The sequence below is a fragment of the Protomyctophum parallelum genome (assembly GCF_964188405.1).
Source record: "Protomyctophum parallelum genome assembly, chromosome: 6".
Taxonomy (NCBI): Eukaryota; Metazoa; Chordata; class Actinopteri; order Myctophiformes; family Myctophidae; genus Protomyctophum; species Protomyctophum parallelum.
In genome coordinates, this window is record NC_139701.1 from 21,368,289 (window position 1) to 21,386,410 (window position 18,122).

General features: G+C 40.2%; 2 protein-coding genes across 3 annotated transcripts in view; both read left to right on the top strand.

Annotated features, from left to right (window-relative positions):
* Nucleotides 1–10,859, top strand: part of nme7 (NME/NM23 family member 7) — a 62,879-nt gene extending 52,020 nt beyond the window's left edge. Inside the window, exons 11-13 of one of the 2 annotated variants that reach the window (XR_014569323.1) lie at nucleotides 8,892–9,100; nucleotides 9,727–10,028; nucleotides 10,768–10,859. Coding sequence is in view for 1 of the 2 variants with exons in the window: in XM_083766336.1 (XP_083622462.1) it covers nucleotides 8,892–8,984 (93 nt within the window). In the remaining variant the exon portion in view is untranslated. Of the gene's footprint in view, nucleotides 1–8,891; nucleotides 9,136–9,726; nucleotides 10,029–10,767 lie in introns of those variants that run through there. The other variant, XM_083766336.1, reaches the window with a different exon arrangement.
* An 81-nt stretch (nucleotides 10,860–10,940) lies between these two features.
* dpt (dermatopontin) lies at nucleotides 10,941–17,845 on the top strand. The gene is made up of 5 exons (XM_083766344.1): nucleotides 10,941–10,968; nucleotides 12,383–12,629; nucleotides 15,765–15,890; nucleotides 16,380–16,487; nucleotides 17,088–17,845. Exons 2-5 carry the CDS (start codon nucleotides 12,403–12,405, stop codon nucleotides 17,152–17,154), a joined length of 528 nt encoding a protein of 175 aa, XP_083622470.1. The 5' UTR covers nucleotides 10,941–10,968; nucleotides 12,383–12,402; the 3' UTR covers nucleotides 17,155–17,845.
* Nucleotides 17,846–18,122: the final 277 nt, after the last annotated feature.

Consider the following 18,122-nt stretch of genomic DNA (forward strand, 5'->3'; position numbering starts at 1 on the left):
CCTTGCAACTGCCATTGGGGATAATGGTTGCAAGTAATTGCATGTTGCAAGGCGAAAAACAAAACAGGCGGAATTTATTAAACAGAAATGGTAACTTTCTTTCTCTTTCAGGTTCAGCATTCAAGGTGAGTAAAGGTCAAACAGAACAGTTCATTTCTCTTTCCCACAGGTATAGGTGAGGATCGTGGATGACGTGGATAGGTACTGTAGGTAGCGCCCGTCAATCACTCGGCCCAGGTGGTGATGTCTTCTTGCTCTTTGCCCCATTCGCTCTCCAGCAGTTTTCTTACCAGCAGGCCCTTACCAAACGAGACACCACAATATATATGTTTTTTTTTTCTTTTCATATTTTTTCCCCTTTTTTTTCTATGGGTTTGTGATAGGCTACAGAGACACGTTTCACTTTGATTTTGCCCATCAAATATTTTATAACTTCTTAAACACTATATACTTCATTGACCGAAGTCCTCCAGTGGTCTAGACTCTATACTATATACTATTCTTTTTTCCCTCTATACCAAATATCTTGGCCAAAACCAGCCAATCTTTAAGCCCACACTGTGGTGCGTTGTGAGCTTGTAGTTCGGCTATACAGGTATTCACTGAATAATATTTAAGGGCCATATTTGGTTGTTGGTTGTCAACAAGCAGCAGCAACAACAAGAACAACCAAGCTCTTGGACAGAACCACTAAACCAGCCCTCAAACATGAAAAAAATAAAAATAATTAACACCTTGATTATCCGACATGAATGTACTTTATATCAGAGCTGATGGTCTCCAACCACAGTGCAACTCTCTGGTCTGGGTTTAACCATCCCGTACCAGCTCTGGGCTATATTTACCCAGAACCATTCTCTGGTATGCACTGCCTCACAAATAAAATTCTTTGCTGTTTTACCAGGGCCTGGAAAACTTGACATTTGAACTGCTTATTGCTGGGGTCATTCCAGGAGAGGCCTGCACAAGCACACCCATTGCTTTCTAACAATAAAGAGCACATGTGGACCATAAGCGTTTGCTCTGACCTTAGCCATCATGGGACATCTCGTCTTGCTGTGTAGAGCTCTGTCCTGTTATGGCAAGACACAGGTGAGTAAGCAGTGCTCGTGAGTAAACTGAACCAAATAGATTGTGCTGGGCTCCACACTACATGTTATAGCTAGCAAGAAGTTGTCTTTTTAAAGGTTTCTATAGTCACAAATGAGCGTTGAGATTGTACTCGAGTCAAATGTATATTTATATAATAAAACAAACAAACAAACAAAACTAAATAGGAAAAGATCAACCATGACAAAACATTTAAAAATAAATAGGAACATAAAATAGGTAATTTCAGTACGAGGAAAAAGATATCCAGACACTTTAAACCTGGCTAAAAGCTTGTGAAAAACTACATCTTTATACTATCTTTTTGTAAAGTAAAGTAGACCTAGACAGGGCTGTAGTGACTGAATTTAACAGGTATCTCATTTGACATAACAAATGTATGATCAACATGCCCTTAAACGCAGCCAAATAAACTATTGTGGGCTTAAAAGAAGCATGGACTGCATGCTGTCTCAATCTGTGACTTGACTCCAGTACCAGTAGTAGACCAGTAGCTTATTTACTGGGCCTATCCTACCTGTATTAGACACACTGCCTTCCTGTGACATGACTTTGTGTTCCTCTGTAATGGGCCACCATTATCCATGCTCTTCATGTTACTCTGCACATTCGACAGTTTGTGTGTGGCAGGAAACCACTTTTAACCTGGCATCCCTATTTTGGGTGTGTCAGCACAGGCTACGCTTTGGAAGCTTTTTGTTGTACGACGAAAAATAACAGGGCTAAAGTGGTTAAGAAGTTACATGCACTGGAGAGCGTACAAAAGTGTGGCTTGTGGTATTATTATTATTTTTTTTTACTATTACTGTATCATGAGCAGGGTGCTCTACTACACTTGATGCAAGGACAGCCAATTGGCTGGGACAGCCTGGGAATCAGGCAGTGTTTGGTAGTGGAGCGTGCTGATGGAGAATATGCCCTGCAGGGGGAATAGGGCACGCACAGTTGTCTGAGCTAACATTATAAATCAATCACTATGCCTACTCTCCTGTCAGCTGGCATGTCAGGCTATTTTCCATATCATTACCACAGTGTGTAAGGGACGGGGTGACTTTTAGACGCAAGCAAAACTGCACTGTTCAGTACCAAAAGGTCCCTAACCATACAGTGGTGTACGGTCAATGCCTCTGAGGTATTCGTATTCTAACTAACCTTGGAGAAACTAAATTCACTTATCAGTAGATGTTGTGGAAAGTTCAACATTCCTTATGATGTTTACTGTGGAGTGATGTGGAACATTTTTATTATTATTTATTATCAACTTACTCAGGACTCCCTTCTCTACAAATAACATCAACAACGCTGTAAACACTGAGCACATTCTTTCAACATGGACAAATTGTTAATAAGTTACACATCATTGAGCAGCTGGGTTTCTGTGCTATGACAACACTCAGTTCATTCATTTATTGGGGACAGTGTCTAAGTATTGTGTCTGTCTTTTAGAACAGTGTTTCCCAAAGTGGGGTCTGGGGACCCGCAGGGGTCCTTGAGGGAATTCCAGGGGGTCCCCAGCTAAATGATAGTTTGGAAACAAATGGACCCTTATGGGACTGTAACTCTGAGAGTGTACAAATTGAACCAAATTGACCCGTCAGGGTCCATTTGTACACTCTCAGAGTTAAATTAACACAGATTTTATTATAAATTGGGGGTGCCAGAGATAGAAATGCGATTAAATGGGGGTCTGTAGACTAATGCATATCAAACTGAGGGTCCTTGAAATTAAACGGGTTGAGAATCACTGCTAGAGCCATAAAAATCTTCTGTTGTGGGGGTCCCTGGCATATCATTTCAAGTGGGGGTCCGCGGGCCAATGAGTGTCAATTTGGGGGTCTTTGAAAAGCATGGAAATATAATTGCATCTCTATAAGTGCAAAGAAAAGTCTGGAAGTACAGAAAATGATAAATTTACTGGACTACCGGTATTCAGGTTTTTTACCCTGCAGAAGCAATGGACATTTTTAATTGTCAAGAGAAACCTTTCTTTCTAATGGGCCTAACCTTTCAGCCTGTAATAGGTCTATAAAGAAATTATTAGTGAACAGGGGATTGTGCCTCAAACTCTGGGGGTGTGATTATTTTCCAGGCAATCATTTGGGCTCACCGCTGTCAGCTCGGCTTAGCGTTTAGCCGCTAGACAAGGCCTCAGACGCACCGTCGAAGAAGCAACCCTGCATTGTTCCAGTGAGGCTAGCGCCTAAAGCAAAGCCACTTGTTTTTTTATGCATGGTGTCCTTTTGGCTGGCCTCTTAATTTCATCAGTGAAGCACTATTAAACAGAAAAGGTCTTCCAGGGAAAAATAGACCGTGGCCACCATGGACCATTCTGACATCCTCACAGTGGATGCTGCGTAACTCCATATAGATTGTTGTGTTGAAGTATCAGGCTATTCAGAGGCAATTAGCGTCTCACACACCCTGATGGAATTAGTTTTGATGGTATGTTTTGATAAAACTTAGAGTTATAACTCACTATAATTATCTTTTTTAAGGATTCATTTTCTACTGCACTAGGGAGGAAAATGCGCACAATGCGTGAGGTGCACATACTGCACAGCACAATTAACCCCTAGTTAAAATCCCCCAAATCCTGTAGTTAAATTAATACTCAGGATTTCTTTTAGCAATAAAATGAATACCCACCTGCAGAAATCATGTTAAGAGTATTTGTTTAACAAACCAGATGTCAGTGATAGCACCAGTGCTTGACCTGTGTACATTATTTGTGGCATTGTATAACACTGTAAAGATACTATTTTATTATCTCTGTGTTTAAAGTCTGTTTCTGAGGAATTACATGAAAGACAAGGGTTTTCATTACAGTGATAGCAGAGTGAGTAACAGTGCAGTAATAATGCTGATAAGATTGTAGTAAGTATTACCCCTTCCTTGTGGTTTAGAGGGCATGGCATTTTATATAGTTTGCTAGTATATTATGTAAATGGTGACTGGAACAGCTGTAGAAACCAGTTGCTTAATTATGAGTACCAAAAACATTGATGATCACGGTGGGTGATATCAGTGCAATCTTTTCAATCTTTGTCAATGTTTGCTCTCCTTTCATACTTAAAAGTGAACTGTGTAAGTGATATTTCTTTGTTAAAATAAGTATTAAATAGCTCTATATTGCAATAGTCATTGATGCTGAGTAACAGGGGTATGTATCCCTCTATCCCAGTTTAGTAAACAATATAAGGTTTAAGCTGATAATGTTTCTCTTTCCTAATTGGATGAAATTGGTGACCCTCTGGAGGAGAGGGCAGATACATCACTTTCTTCCAGCTGGCAGATTTGTCTGGAGTTTGATGGACTGAATTTAAGTGAATGAGAGCTGGATGGACAGAAAATGTCCTGCTCTCACTGGCTTAATTCCAACTCCAGTGTGTCTATGACTCTATCTATGGCACATGGTTTACAATGTCTCTCCTTTGCAAATTTACATATCCTTCCTGACCTGCCTCTTTGGACCCTAGCTGCCTGCCTGTCTTCTGGGCCTTGGAGTTCCTGCCTTCTCTTGTCAGACTTGAGTGTCTTTAGTGACTGATCTCCAGGTTTTGACCTTAAATGCTGACCTACAATTGTATTCTCCTTGCAACATTGTCTGTCTCCTTGTCATGCTTTTGGGTTTAACCCTGAAAGTACCACAAGTGAATGTTACCTCAGCAGAGCTCCCTGTGCAGTGATTGATTGATAGATAGATAGATAGATAGATAGATAGATAGATAGATAGATAGATAGATAGATAGATAGATAGATAGATACATAGATAGATACATAGATACATATATAGATAGAGTTTATTATCCCACAGGGGAAAATCAGTCAAAAAATGTGTGCACCCAGATGAACTGCCACAAGGCTCACCGTAGAACCAGACACTGTACACCAGGGGATGGGTCAAAATAAGAAGCAGATGCTACAGCTCTCTGGTTACCTAAGAAGAGGCACTTTTCTCGTAGTGCAAATCTCCCCACAATTTGCTTTCAATGTATTGTAATGTAACAGACCATCTTTTTAATATTTAATCATACGATCCGTTTCTCTTCATCTGAAACTCTTCTGTAATTCTGGATTTACCCTCTTGACTTGGTTCTTAAATAACTGTAAATATAGATTAGATGTACCCGCATTGTGCCGAATATAAGACGACTCCTTTGTGGAAAAAGAACATTGAATGTCAAATAGTCTAGTCCCCGATTATAATACAACCCTGTTTTTAGGCTATTTCCATTGGAAAAAAACGTAGTCTTATATTCAGGGCAGGCCAACAGGGTAATACATGTAAACATCATATTGTAATGACTGGTAGGGTTTGCTTCCCTCGAAGACATGACAAGCTTCTTAATAATGATTTTTCTTTATTAATGAAATAATAACAGTATGGCAAACCAACTGGGAACAAGGCACAATAAACTCACTCAGAACTTATGCTAGCGACCTCTCCACATGACATGCTAACAATAACAACACAATATTACGCTAGTCTTCCTGCTTCCGGTCAACCCTGGCACTTTTATTCCTGTAATGAGAAAAATCACACTTGTGTGAAGTGAGGGGTGCATCACTTATTATTATACAAACATCGTACTCTGTTTGAAGTGCCCTAAACAAACAAGACCATAGACTTGGCTGCCACATGACGTCACGTGGGGTTCTGTTTTTTCTATGCCCAGCTTTGTGTCTGGTGTACCACGGAAAGTGATGATTTGATTGGCTAGCATGGATGGTGCCCCTCAATTGACAGTGTGATTTTTTTTTTTTTTTACATCATTAGTCCATAGACGTGGCTGCCTTAATTTCCGAAAGCCAGACATTGGAGCGGCTATAGCACCTATCAAAGCCAAATCAGAATAAAAATGTTGCATATAACCACCTGGATCAGAATAAACTGGCCCATTCCAAACTAAACTCCATTCCATAAAATGGGTGTATAAACCTTGTATGAGTACTAGTACAGTATTTGTCATGTAATTGTATACTTTTCCCTGTTTCTGAATTGATGAGATTCAATTTATTGTCAATGTACAGATACAGTACTGTACAGTACAAGTACAGTACAGTACAGTACAGAGAAAGGTTTTTCACATCACACCAGAGTGCAATCATAAGTGATACATTAATAAGTACAGTAAGTAAATGCAGATATGAGCAGTAGTCATTAAATATAATAAGTAAGGATATATATATATATATATATATATATATAAGTAGGAGAAAATAAAGAAAAAACATTAGATATTGTCCATATTGCACATAGATACTGCACGTAACCCAAATGCACAAAGTGCTAGACTAAGGTCCAGTGACCATATTCCACAAGTCCAGTGACCATATTGCACAAATCCACATAGTGCTAAACTAGGATGAGGTGTCCAATTAACTGCATCAATAAAGACAAAGTGGACCCCTAATAATGGATTCCCAAGTAGTTTCTTGGATGTCTGGTTTGGGTAAGGACACTATTTGAAAAGCCCTTGAGGTTCATGATATCTGCTGAGATCACGTATAGGGGAAGTGGCATGGTGCACTCTGCATGTTCCGATCAAAGAACACATTGTGTGTCATGCCCTACATTTTCTACGCACTCCCAACGTGCTCTAAATGGAGCCACTTCAATTGGAAACAGTGTCTATAAATAAAATCACCCCCTTTATGCTCCATTTTGACTTTTGTGGAAGCCCTCACTCTGTGACTCACACACTATCACTGAACATGTGTTGTTATTTTAGACCTCTAGATCTCTCAAATGGGATCAAAGCCACAGGTGCAAGGAGATAAAAATTGACACCTTTCCAAGTTTCCTCTCTAATGAAATGCAAACAAAGGAAGGTATTTGTCTTAATGGCCAGGAAGGGATCACATTATGTCACACATATCAGATGCAGGATGGCTGTCACATTGGGGTGTAACAATTAATCGATCTTTAATTAATTAATTAATTATCTTAAAGAAAACTATCACTAATCGACAATATTATCAAACTAGTGGTTGTTGGGCACCACTCAGGAACAATGGAAGTTGGGAATGTTGGGAAAGTTGTTAGAGTATGCGTCTGTCTGTCTGTGTCCCTTTTATGCCCAGACAGATTGATTGATTGATTTAAGATAATCAATTAATAATTAATCCTTATTTTGGGCATTTAATTATAATAATAACTTGAATTTATATAGCGTCTTTCAAAAACCCAAGGTTTTACAATTACAAAAATAAACTATTTGCCAAAAGCATCTCTTGTGTCTCTTCAGTGTTGACCGTGAAAGTGGGCAGAGAGTTCCAGAAGGCAGGGGCGTGCCACATTGAAAGCTCTATCGCCAAGGGCCCTAAGTCATAAGACTTAATTACGGTATAGGCAAATTGTTCAAAAAGTACGGTAAAAACGAAATAAATAGCCTAGAAGCTCACAAGTCCCATCATGATGCAATATGTGAGTTTATAGATCTGTATTTTTCACTGTTTCCGTTGGGCACCTGTGTACTTTTGAAAAAAATTGAGGATGTGTAGCGCAGGGATCCTTGTGTGAGGGACATTGTGTGCAGTGGTCCGTGGTGTGTAGTGGTCCGTGGTGTGTAGTGTGAAGCGTGAGGACACACTCCAAAGCCGGGAGGGGGGGGGGGTGATTGTTGATTGTATAGCACCCAGCCAAGACCCGGCCCACAACAGCCCTGCCAATCGTGCTCAGCCCTATTGGCACGACAGGTCACTGTATGCGTCGGTCTGGCGAGTGGGAGACTGGGGTTCAATCCCCACTCCTGGGCATCATTATATGCACCACTCTATTATAATAACTAATACCCGTTATACTGTACCTGTTGTCATAGTACCAGCTGTAACCTTCTGTCAAGAAGAACCTTCTGTTCAAGAAGAAGAAGAGACACCATATTTTATACAGAAAGTATAAAATAGGGCTATAAACACTTTAGTGAGTTTGCAGTAGTGTCATTCCTATGAATAATATATCTAAATGGAATACCATAGTTATGGAGTTGTAGAACACACATTGCCAAACTACTATAATTATTCCATATTTTGTTAGGATGTGGGTGATGTTGCTGAAGTGATTGTTACAGTGACAATGACATCACCCTCAAATGATATATTGTGTGGGGATTTGGTGCTCCTGATCATTGCTGGTAAAGATGCCTTCAGAATGTCTTGAAAAACATTGTTTGATTAAAATGACATTCTGATGACACATTTTCACAATTACATTTGTTGACACGGGACACATCAAAGCGCCCTTCAGTAATAGCATAAAATGCAGCCACATTTTGCCTGTCAAAGAACAAGAACACACTGTTATGTGGAACGTACGCTGCATGTCTGTTGTGCAGTGATATTGTGTAAAAAGATTACCGGTATCTGTGCTTTTCAAGGACATTCTTGTCGGTGCTCTGATACAGTAAATCTGTGTTACCATTGCATATTTGCAATTAGTATGTAATTAACAATCTGGTCCAGGAATAATTAGCACTGATGTTACAACTTGTCATAATGTTTACTTTGCTTTGTTTCCTTCGGATGACATTCCCACTTTCCCAGCCATAATTTGTATTTACCTTCACTGATTTATTGTAGTTAAAGCACAATTGTCAAGAAATGTTCTTGGCAACTGTTAATCTTCTCTTATTGCAGTCCTGGTACAGAATCTTTCTAAATGGGGGGTCACGTCAGCCAAATACATTTGGTGGGCCCTGACATGAAAAAGTGTGCATCCACGATTTCCAGAAGATCCCTGTGGGGAAAATCATCCTCTGTATTTGACCCATCCTAAATATTAGGAGCAGTGGACAGCTATTGAGCAGCACCCGGGGACCAGCTCCACCTCTGTGAACGACCAAAGATGTCGGGTTTCTCACGATCCTCATCGATAACGTCAAGATTATCTATGGACATCCTGCCGACAGGCAAGAGACGGCAGAAATCCGTCCCGACCCAAAATCGTGAAGGAATCTGAAGGAGTCTCCTCAGTCTGGAGTTACCTTAAAAGGCCAGTGTTTTTACATGTACTGTATCTTTTAGTGAACTTATGATTTTGGTGACCCCATGACCTAGCTAGTGCCTGTACCATCAGGCCACACAATTTAGTAGCTAGGCCTTTAGGACTTTGTGGGGGTCTGTATACATTCTTGTAATAAAAACAGAGCTGCAAACAAGGTTAAGACCAGTGCTGGTGATTAGGTTGATCTGACAGTTTTCTCCACTTCCTCTGGTTCACACATTAGCAACACACATGCATGCTCAACTCAAAGGTCTCAATGTGTTGCACCACCATGCAACTAAACAGTCAATACTTGTATTAGCAACCCTGAGGCGTTTGTTCTGCTTTTCGGAAAAGTGGGTGTCAAGTTTGGTTTTAGCACTTGGTTTGGAATTTGGATAGTGTCTATTTCATGTCATGCACATCACACCTAAAAGTGTGTACTTGAATGCTAGGTTGTGTTGGTGTGCCTGTGTGTGCGTGCCTGTGTGAGAGATAGGGCACCTGCCCTCCCTAAAGTGCATACATGGACCTATACTGTACACATCACCATGTATTGGTGAAAGGTGCATTTACAGCAGTATCCTACCATAGATTTATCATAACAAATGTTTCTTGTCCATTCTTCATTCTAGAGTGCTTTTCACATGGTGGCTGGAGCAGCTCAGCTCATATACTTCCATGACTCTATCTCCAGCTACGATGTAACTCCAAATCCAATACGCTTACACAATACACAAGCTCAGTGCTAGTAATGCCAGAGAAAATGGAAGAGCCCTTGGCAACTGCGCATCAGTTTGACGTCATGGGCATAATACAAGCATGCTGCCTTCACCCGGAGACCCACCTGTGCCCAGAGAATTGCATTGAAGCTTATGGATCATCATCTTGATGAGTAGGACAGTGTCTCAGAAGAGCTCCTGGAGTCTTCACTACGGTAGGTGCCTAGGTGGTTGATGTCATCGAGAATGACCGCACTGACCAGTGACCACGAAGGGTGTGGTTGGATTGGATTGGTGGTTGTTCAGTAACAGGAGTCTCGTTGCCTTTGTATCTCATTTAGTCAATATATAAATATACATAAAATGTCAGAATATTCCACAAAGATCATTTATCAGCTTATTTTATTCCAGTTCCAATTTTTTCTGCTCATTCTTTTGTTTCATCACTTCCAATTTCACTTGTTTATCCTGTATGAGGTCTGTCTCCAGATTGGATAAAATTGGTTCCCAAGATAAATAAACTATAAATAGCAATGGTCGAATATAGTGCTATTTAACACTTATTTTAACTACATACAAAGTATCACAAATTATGCGTGTGATTTATGCATCTAATTCCTGGTTGTGGGAAAACCCTGAATAATTTTCAATAAAGTATATATAAAAAGGAAACCCTTAATAGTAATACTGTCTGCCACGGCTGCTTGGAGTCTCAGCTTGCTCTTAGTCTGAATTTACACAGTACAGGACATGAGAAAAGGTAGTTGTAAATATATCCCCTATAATAGTACGAAGAACATATTAACTCTGGTTTACTGGGAGTGCTAAAAGGACGCGAGGGTGATTTTCTAACTGGTTAGGTGCCATATCTTCCCTGGGATTTATAGGCTGGTGACCAATTATCACTTTAGCTTTATTGCCCACATTGAACTGCATGCAACCTCTCTGTTTAAGGAACTCACCCATGTCACCATATCAAATCATGGATCAAACTTGACCGCCAAACACAGTTGGTGAGGATTGTTTGGGAGAATTTTCATCTGGGCACAAAGGAACAATTTACAATTTACAATTTAGGCATTTAGCAGACGCTCTTAATCCAGAGCCAAAACAGCAACCTTTGATGATTCATAGAATGGCTCCGTACCAAAAAAGGTGAGGCCCACCAGCAACACACACACATGTTAACTTATTGTAGAATATTAACTTAATGAGGTTCATCAGATACTGTTTTCTTGATGTCTTAAGGCTATGGTTATTTGATAAACAAATTTCCACCTGGCAGTGGCAATCATTCAGGTGCCCTCGTATCCAAGCTTGGGTATAGGCTGCATCAGAAAAACACATGAACCCATCGGGAGTATGCGTAAGATTTGGCAAAATGTGTAGATCTGGAGCTTGTACAATAGGTCAGCTATTTTTAAGAGATTCGGCCTAGAGTGGAAAAAGGAGAACAAGGAACACTGATCAAGAAGCATGTAAGTGGTTATGGCACATTATATTTACTAATATAGATAATGTGGCACAGTCGAGGGGGAGAGGAGGGTTGGCTCGACATAGCACAGGTCGCAAGCCAAATTCAAACCGTGTGATCTGGTCGAAGAAACGCCAAATTATTGGCATACCACACTGACTTTAATGCATGCTTTCATAATGTCACACAAATTATGTTCATGGTTTTCATATCCGTAGCCTATATTTTCTCAGATTCTACACTGATTGGCTAGGATTGCCTTCCAAAGTTTTGTACAAAATGCTGCACATGTCCTGCTCATCCAGAATTCTATCCTCAGAGATGCAATGAGTGAGCTCTGCATTTCCTCAACAAAATGAAGAAAATTGTTGCAGTACAGTACAGTACAGTACAGTACAGTACAGTACAGTACAGTACAGTACAGTACAGTACAGTACAGTACAGTACAGTACAACATGACAATAAACCATATTATTACACAACAAATGCTATCTTATTTCCAACTACTTCACATCTGCATTTACACACTATTCGCCATGTGCATCAATCACACTCATTGCTTCCTTGCTCACTACAATTAGCAGTGCAACATCGCAATGGTTTCTGTGTACAATTTATAATGTTGTCATTTCTTTTAGCAGTTGCTCTTCTCCAGACTCCAAACTGACTTACAATAAATGAAAGGTCGACTTATTTATCAGACATCATGGCAAGTGGCCATGGAATGAGAATGCTATGAGAACAAAGATGACACATTTCATTACATCAGTGCCACATTAAGTGTATAACACAAATATTTGAATCACATATTCCCCGTGTGTTTGAGAAGCGGTCATTGACAAAGTAGTCTTTTAAGGTGGAGCCATGTCTCCACAGTCCACCTTAAAATGTCAAGCGAGGGCCAATTTGGGTTTTATCCTGTGAGCCATAAATTACACATCACTTCTGGATATAAAACATCTGGACAACAAAAGGCTGTGAGTCCTTTACAGTGAGGCAGCTGTGCAGAGCAGACAGACACCGGCTCTCTCAGCGCAGACCTCTCAAGGATGGCTTCTGCTCTCTTGTTTTGGGCTCTGCCCTTGCTGGTCACAGTGGCAGCACAGCACACCGACATGGAAAACACTCACGACATGCACGACATGGGTTGGATCAACGCCTATCGCCAGGGCTTCAACTTCCAGTGTCCTCACGGAGAGGTTCTGGTGGCCATAAGGAGCTACTTTAGTGAGGCAGAAGGCTCGGACCGCCTGTGGACCTTTGAGTGCCAACGCACCCCCGAGGGCCTGGGCGAGCCAATGGACTGTTGGTGGGACGACATCAGCCGTGCCGGTTTGGAGTGGTAGGTCCTCTGGATGCCTGGTCTTTCTTCTAATCTAAATTATTCCATTCTTGTCTGACCATCTGCATATCATAAACAACATCAATAGTAGCTTACTTTCCCTGCAAATATGACATTTGGGGCATTCGGTGACCACAGCAATGAATGGCTGGGATGCTAATTTAAACAGATGGTGCATTTCAGTCAGCTGTCCAAATGTGTTTGTTTTGTTGTAGTGACAGAAGGCTATCTGCTGCTTAGTAGGGCTTCAAAAACAACATGAATTTGGAACCTTACTAGACCAGACTTTGACCCGGTTGTCAAGGAGTTTTTACCACCACTACAATTATCATCTCTGTTTCATGTCATTATATTAGAAGAAGAAGAAACGGACACGAAAATCTAAAAGGATATCTGTGGAAACATGTCAACTTAATTTGGTTGTGCATTCAAGCTGAAAATAAATCAAGATATTGACAGTATTTTTTTTTTCAACTTAAATTCTGATTGTATTTGTTCCAGCCAGGTGATGTATTAAAATAATGCATGACAAAAAAATGCAAACTGGTATCCCAGGACAATAACTACCTGACAAATTTATATTTTGAGGAGCATATTTTAAGTGAGTTCGTATGTTGGTTCTTGTTCGAAATAAACGTAACTAAAAGTCAGAAGGCTCCTACAGATTTGTTTCCAAACTTCACACAAATCAGTTAACATTATCATATAGTCATGTGATCAACACTTATCTGCCAGATTCTGTCCGATGTTTCATACAGTATGATTGGCATTAAAATGTGCAGGAGTGGCTTGTGCTGAACAATGTGCACCCACTGAGCTGATATGTAGATTGACAAAATAGGGTTAAATGGTCAACAAAGCCACCCATGTTGTTTTGGCGCACACACACAAAGAGACATCTTCGCACAAACTTAAATTGGAACATAACAGAAGACAGCTGCAACCAGAGGATGTGATTTTGGAAGGCTGGTAGGTTGTAAAACAAACTGGAAGTCTTGTTTATCATCTTTTCAGGGTTTTTTTCTAATTTATTTTACCCAGAAGAAGAGGGATAATGCCACGGTTACTTTTTATACAATGACATCACATTTATGTAATATACTACTCCAACACAATGTCATTGAAAAAAAAAAAAAAATCCTAAAAATGTAATCTATGCATGACACTGAAAATTCCACAGACCAAGACAAATGGTTTCTCTTCTTACCAGGATCTAATAATTTCCCACGCTGTGAGAACAAAACCACCAATAGTTGTTCACAAACAATGCATGTTTATCACAGAGTAGACTAATTAAAAGATGAATACGTTCCCAGCGAGTCATAGCAGCATGAAACAATCTAAGCTGTATTAATTAATTACAGTTCCACAATAATTCCACTGTTACATTCTACTGCTTCGTTTGTCCTTCATTCTTATTGTGATTCCCCAGCATACAGTATCAACAGCGATACGTTGTCTGACCCCTCTAAAATATAACTTTGCAGGTATTGTCAAAGCAACCTAGGTCAGTCCATCTGTAATATGCTTCATTGTTATCACCAGGATACTGCTCCAAAACCAACACATGTGTTCTCCTTACGGGAAACTTCTGCATCCAATTGGCATCAATAACATGCCTTCAGAGATTCCGCCACGTCTTTTATGAACCACATGTTTGAGCAATTTCCTGTTCCCTGAATATACAATTCACACATATTTAATTTCCTGATCCCTAAATGAAATTCACAAATATTATTTAATTTCCTGATCCCTGAATGCAATTCACAAATATTACATTTCCTGATCCCTGAACACAATTCACAAATGCTATTTTGGATCAGTTTACGGAGTGCCGAACGAGAAGGGACGAGGCCGTGGCAAGTGCATGGCGCCACCGGTTATAAAAAGATAATGATGGTGAACAAGAGGCTGACAGACCAACCGGGGCCCACCAATGGCCGGCAATCTCCACACCAGCCATGGACTATAATAAATCTCAAAGAGTTTAACCATAATGTAGTATGAATGTTTGTACAATACAGTAACTAAGTACATTTACTCAAGTGCTGCACGTAAGTACAATTTTGAGGTTATTTTACTTTACTGGAGTATTTACAATTTTCTATACTTTTACTTCTACTCCACTACATTTCAGAGACAAATATTGTACTTTTTCTCCACTATTATTTTAAAACTTTAGTTACTAGTTACTTTGTAGATTTTGTTTATTATTACAAAACATACAGTAACCACTTCAGCCCTATACATTTCGGACATTTGAAAATAGCCGATCTACAAGATCATAATGTGTCGTGACGCATTGTGGTGCTTTAAGATTAGATGATGCAAAACAATTGTACAAGATACAAATATTTTCGGTGTTTGACTTAGCAGTAATCCGATTTAGCAGTAATCCAAAAGTGATAACTTTTTTTTTACCTATAATAACAAAGATCGCCACATAATTTGGATTCAGTAAATGACAAGAAGTAATCTGACCCAACCCCACCCTGCAAACAGTATTTCCATGCTCCTTTGTTTCACATTTGTTTGTGTGCTCGTTAAGCATGAGTGTAATGCACAGCATCCAAGACGGCGAATCAAAACGTGGACACTCTGAAGGGTCTCTAGTCACGCCACACTTCCCTCCTGTTACCGTAGCTGTCTGTTTGAGTTACACTCTGCTCTGTTGGGAAAGGCCTAACCTATCCTTATTGGCTGCATGGCTGTGGGCTGTGCTTGTGTTGCCATGACAAAAGCCTGCAGCTCACGGCACTCTGGTTGCTCTGGGCTTGGTATTCAGGGAGCTGTTGTGATGACATCTAATTGTAAGGGTCATAAACAATTGGCACTGTCAACAAACCAGTATTTACATCGAACCTCTGCCAAGGAGGAGACACCCCTGAGCAACCCACCTGTTCCATTGGCCATTGTGTTCTTGCTTTGTTATCTTATTGAACAGATACTCACTGTGCCTTAATTGTTACCAATACCTCCCTCTTAGTTTTGGGAAAAATGTATTACAAATAAAAGCATAAGTTCTCTAAAGCATTCATTTACAGAATGAGATTTTTGCGCGCGCGCGTGCGTGCGTGTGTCTGTGTGTGTGTGTGTGTGTGTGTGTCCATTCACTAACATTATGCCTCTTTGCAGGACTTCAACATGCACCAGAAATGGCTTGGTCGCAGGCGTACAAAGCAAGTACTTTGAAGCGGTTCTTGACCGGGAATGGCAGTTCTACTGCTGCCATTATGGCCGCCGGTGTCCCTACTCCTGCTGGTACGTTCCTTCCAACAGGGCCGGTGGTAATGGGTTTATGGTACTGCTCCTGAACCTAAAACTCACCATTACTCACTATGAATCATGAAGAGCTATATGCTCCCAGACCTGTTACACTGATGATGTATGATAATAAGAGTGCCCCTCACTTCACATGGGTGGGTTCTTACTATCAGTGTGCCATATCAACATTACGTTTAATTATGACCATATCAAAATGAAATATGTGCAAGCGATCACCCTGGTGCCAATGTTGGCACCAGTGGCAAAGGTTGCCTATCCCTGGATACTCTGCAGTATATTTCTTTGATTATTTGGCCTGTTTCTATCCAATGTTTATGCCTTGCTCTTACTCTATCTTTATCTTCCTCTCTTTTCACAAGAAACAAAACAACAAATGATGGAACTCACACAATACGTTTTCCACCCACTTCTTACCTGTAAAGCTGTGATGTAACAATGTAATTCTAATGTATGTGGTCCATACAGGATGACCACTGATGTCCCAGCACGCCTCAGGGAAGAGGCTGAGATGGTCATCCCCAGTTACGGCTACTTCATCAGGGGTGCCCAGACCACTTTCAGCGGTGTACTCAGGTTTGCTGATGATTCATGGCTCAAGGCATCCAGGGAAAAGGACATTTAGATTTTATGACTTATATGGTTCAAGAGTTATAGGGCAAAACGTAAAGTGGGCTGTAATAGCGTCACCATGAGGTCGAAATTACATTTATTTTAATAATTATTATTAACCTCTCCTCCAAGTGTTGTAAATTGAGCCCTTACGGTGTCTTACAGTTCCACACTTACAAATGTGTGGTGGGGCAAAAACATAGGTCTAAAGCCCTAACCACACCAGAGGGTCGCCATGCAACTACTTGCAACCATTATTCCCAATGGCAGTTGCAAGGAGTTGCATTGGTGTGGTTTGTTTTGTTGCAAGGAGTTGCGAGTAGTTGCAAGGAGTTGCAGCTGGTCTGGTTTGGGCCTTAGGGGAATTAAAACTACCCTGAAATTGTTGAAATCCTGTACATATTCTGTTCTCATGGATAAACTGGAGGAAATGATACTTCAGCACAGAGGTCTCTTGGACCAGAGGTTATAGTGAAACTAGAGCTGGGAATCAAACAAAAGGTGAATAAGCCAGTAATTCATGAATGCTAAAATGACAGGAGTTTCTGTTTTTCTTGGTTTCAGGGATCGTCAGTGGAAGTACATCTTGTGCCGGATGACAGACTTTGAGTGTGAATTTGAGAACCTATAGATTTCAAAAGCTTTTGGCAGTATTTTAAGCCATTACATTAATATTAATATTACATTACAATAATGCCATATACTATATAATCACAGATGTACTCAAAGTATTACTTATACCTGATATAACGTGATATAATCATCTGGATTCAGACAAGGTTAAAGTTTTGATTTGATTTGACTTTTATGAATGTTAACATCGAACTGTCCTACACAATCATTATTGAATGAATGTTGCTTTCTTATATGCACAATAATGTAGGGAATTGGACATATTCCACAAAGCCACTTGCACGGCTTGACTACATTTCTTTGAATGAGTATGTAGTGTATATGGACTAACAGTGTAGTTCAGTCAGCCATGGAAGTCAAACTGGTCCCATATCTCTCACTACCACTACCAGCTCATCTGTCAACAAACTCCCTCCAACCTCCTCCTCAGGTTTTTCACTATATCAGCATGTCATTCAATGCAGGTTCATATGTATAGTATCTTTTAATATCTGAGTATATTTAGGTTCTGCCCTTGAGGGGTTCATATGTCTACTATCATGTTATGTAATAACTGTGTAGTGTATATTTAGGCTTTGGGGTTTGTCATGCTTGCAAAGAATGTTCTTGAGTATCACTGCAGGACCAGAGCCACAAAGTCAAATACAATGCATCAATACAAATCATCACAATAAATTGTTTTATCTAGACGTGTCCTGACTGAGCTGGATCTCGTTGGTCAGCAGTATTTTACTAGACATTCTGTTATCTGTTGTGTTGGTGGAAAACATAGCCCCAGGCATGCCATACTTCTTGTGTAACATCCACTGACTGATATATCTTCTTTGCATAATCGTCAAATCGTGTAGAGCGAGCAAACTTTTTGTGCTAAAGGCATACCAAAGAGCAAGTCAAAATCTCAGGCACACTGTTTTATCACTCTGTGACATATTTAAATTTATAACCGCTTATTCACCCCTATTTCAT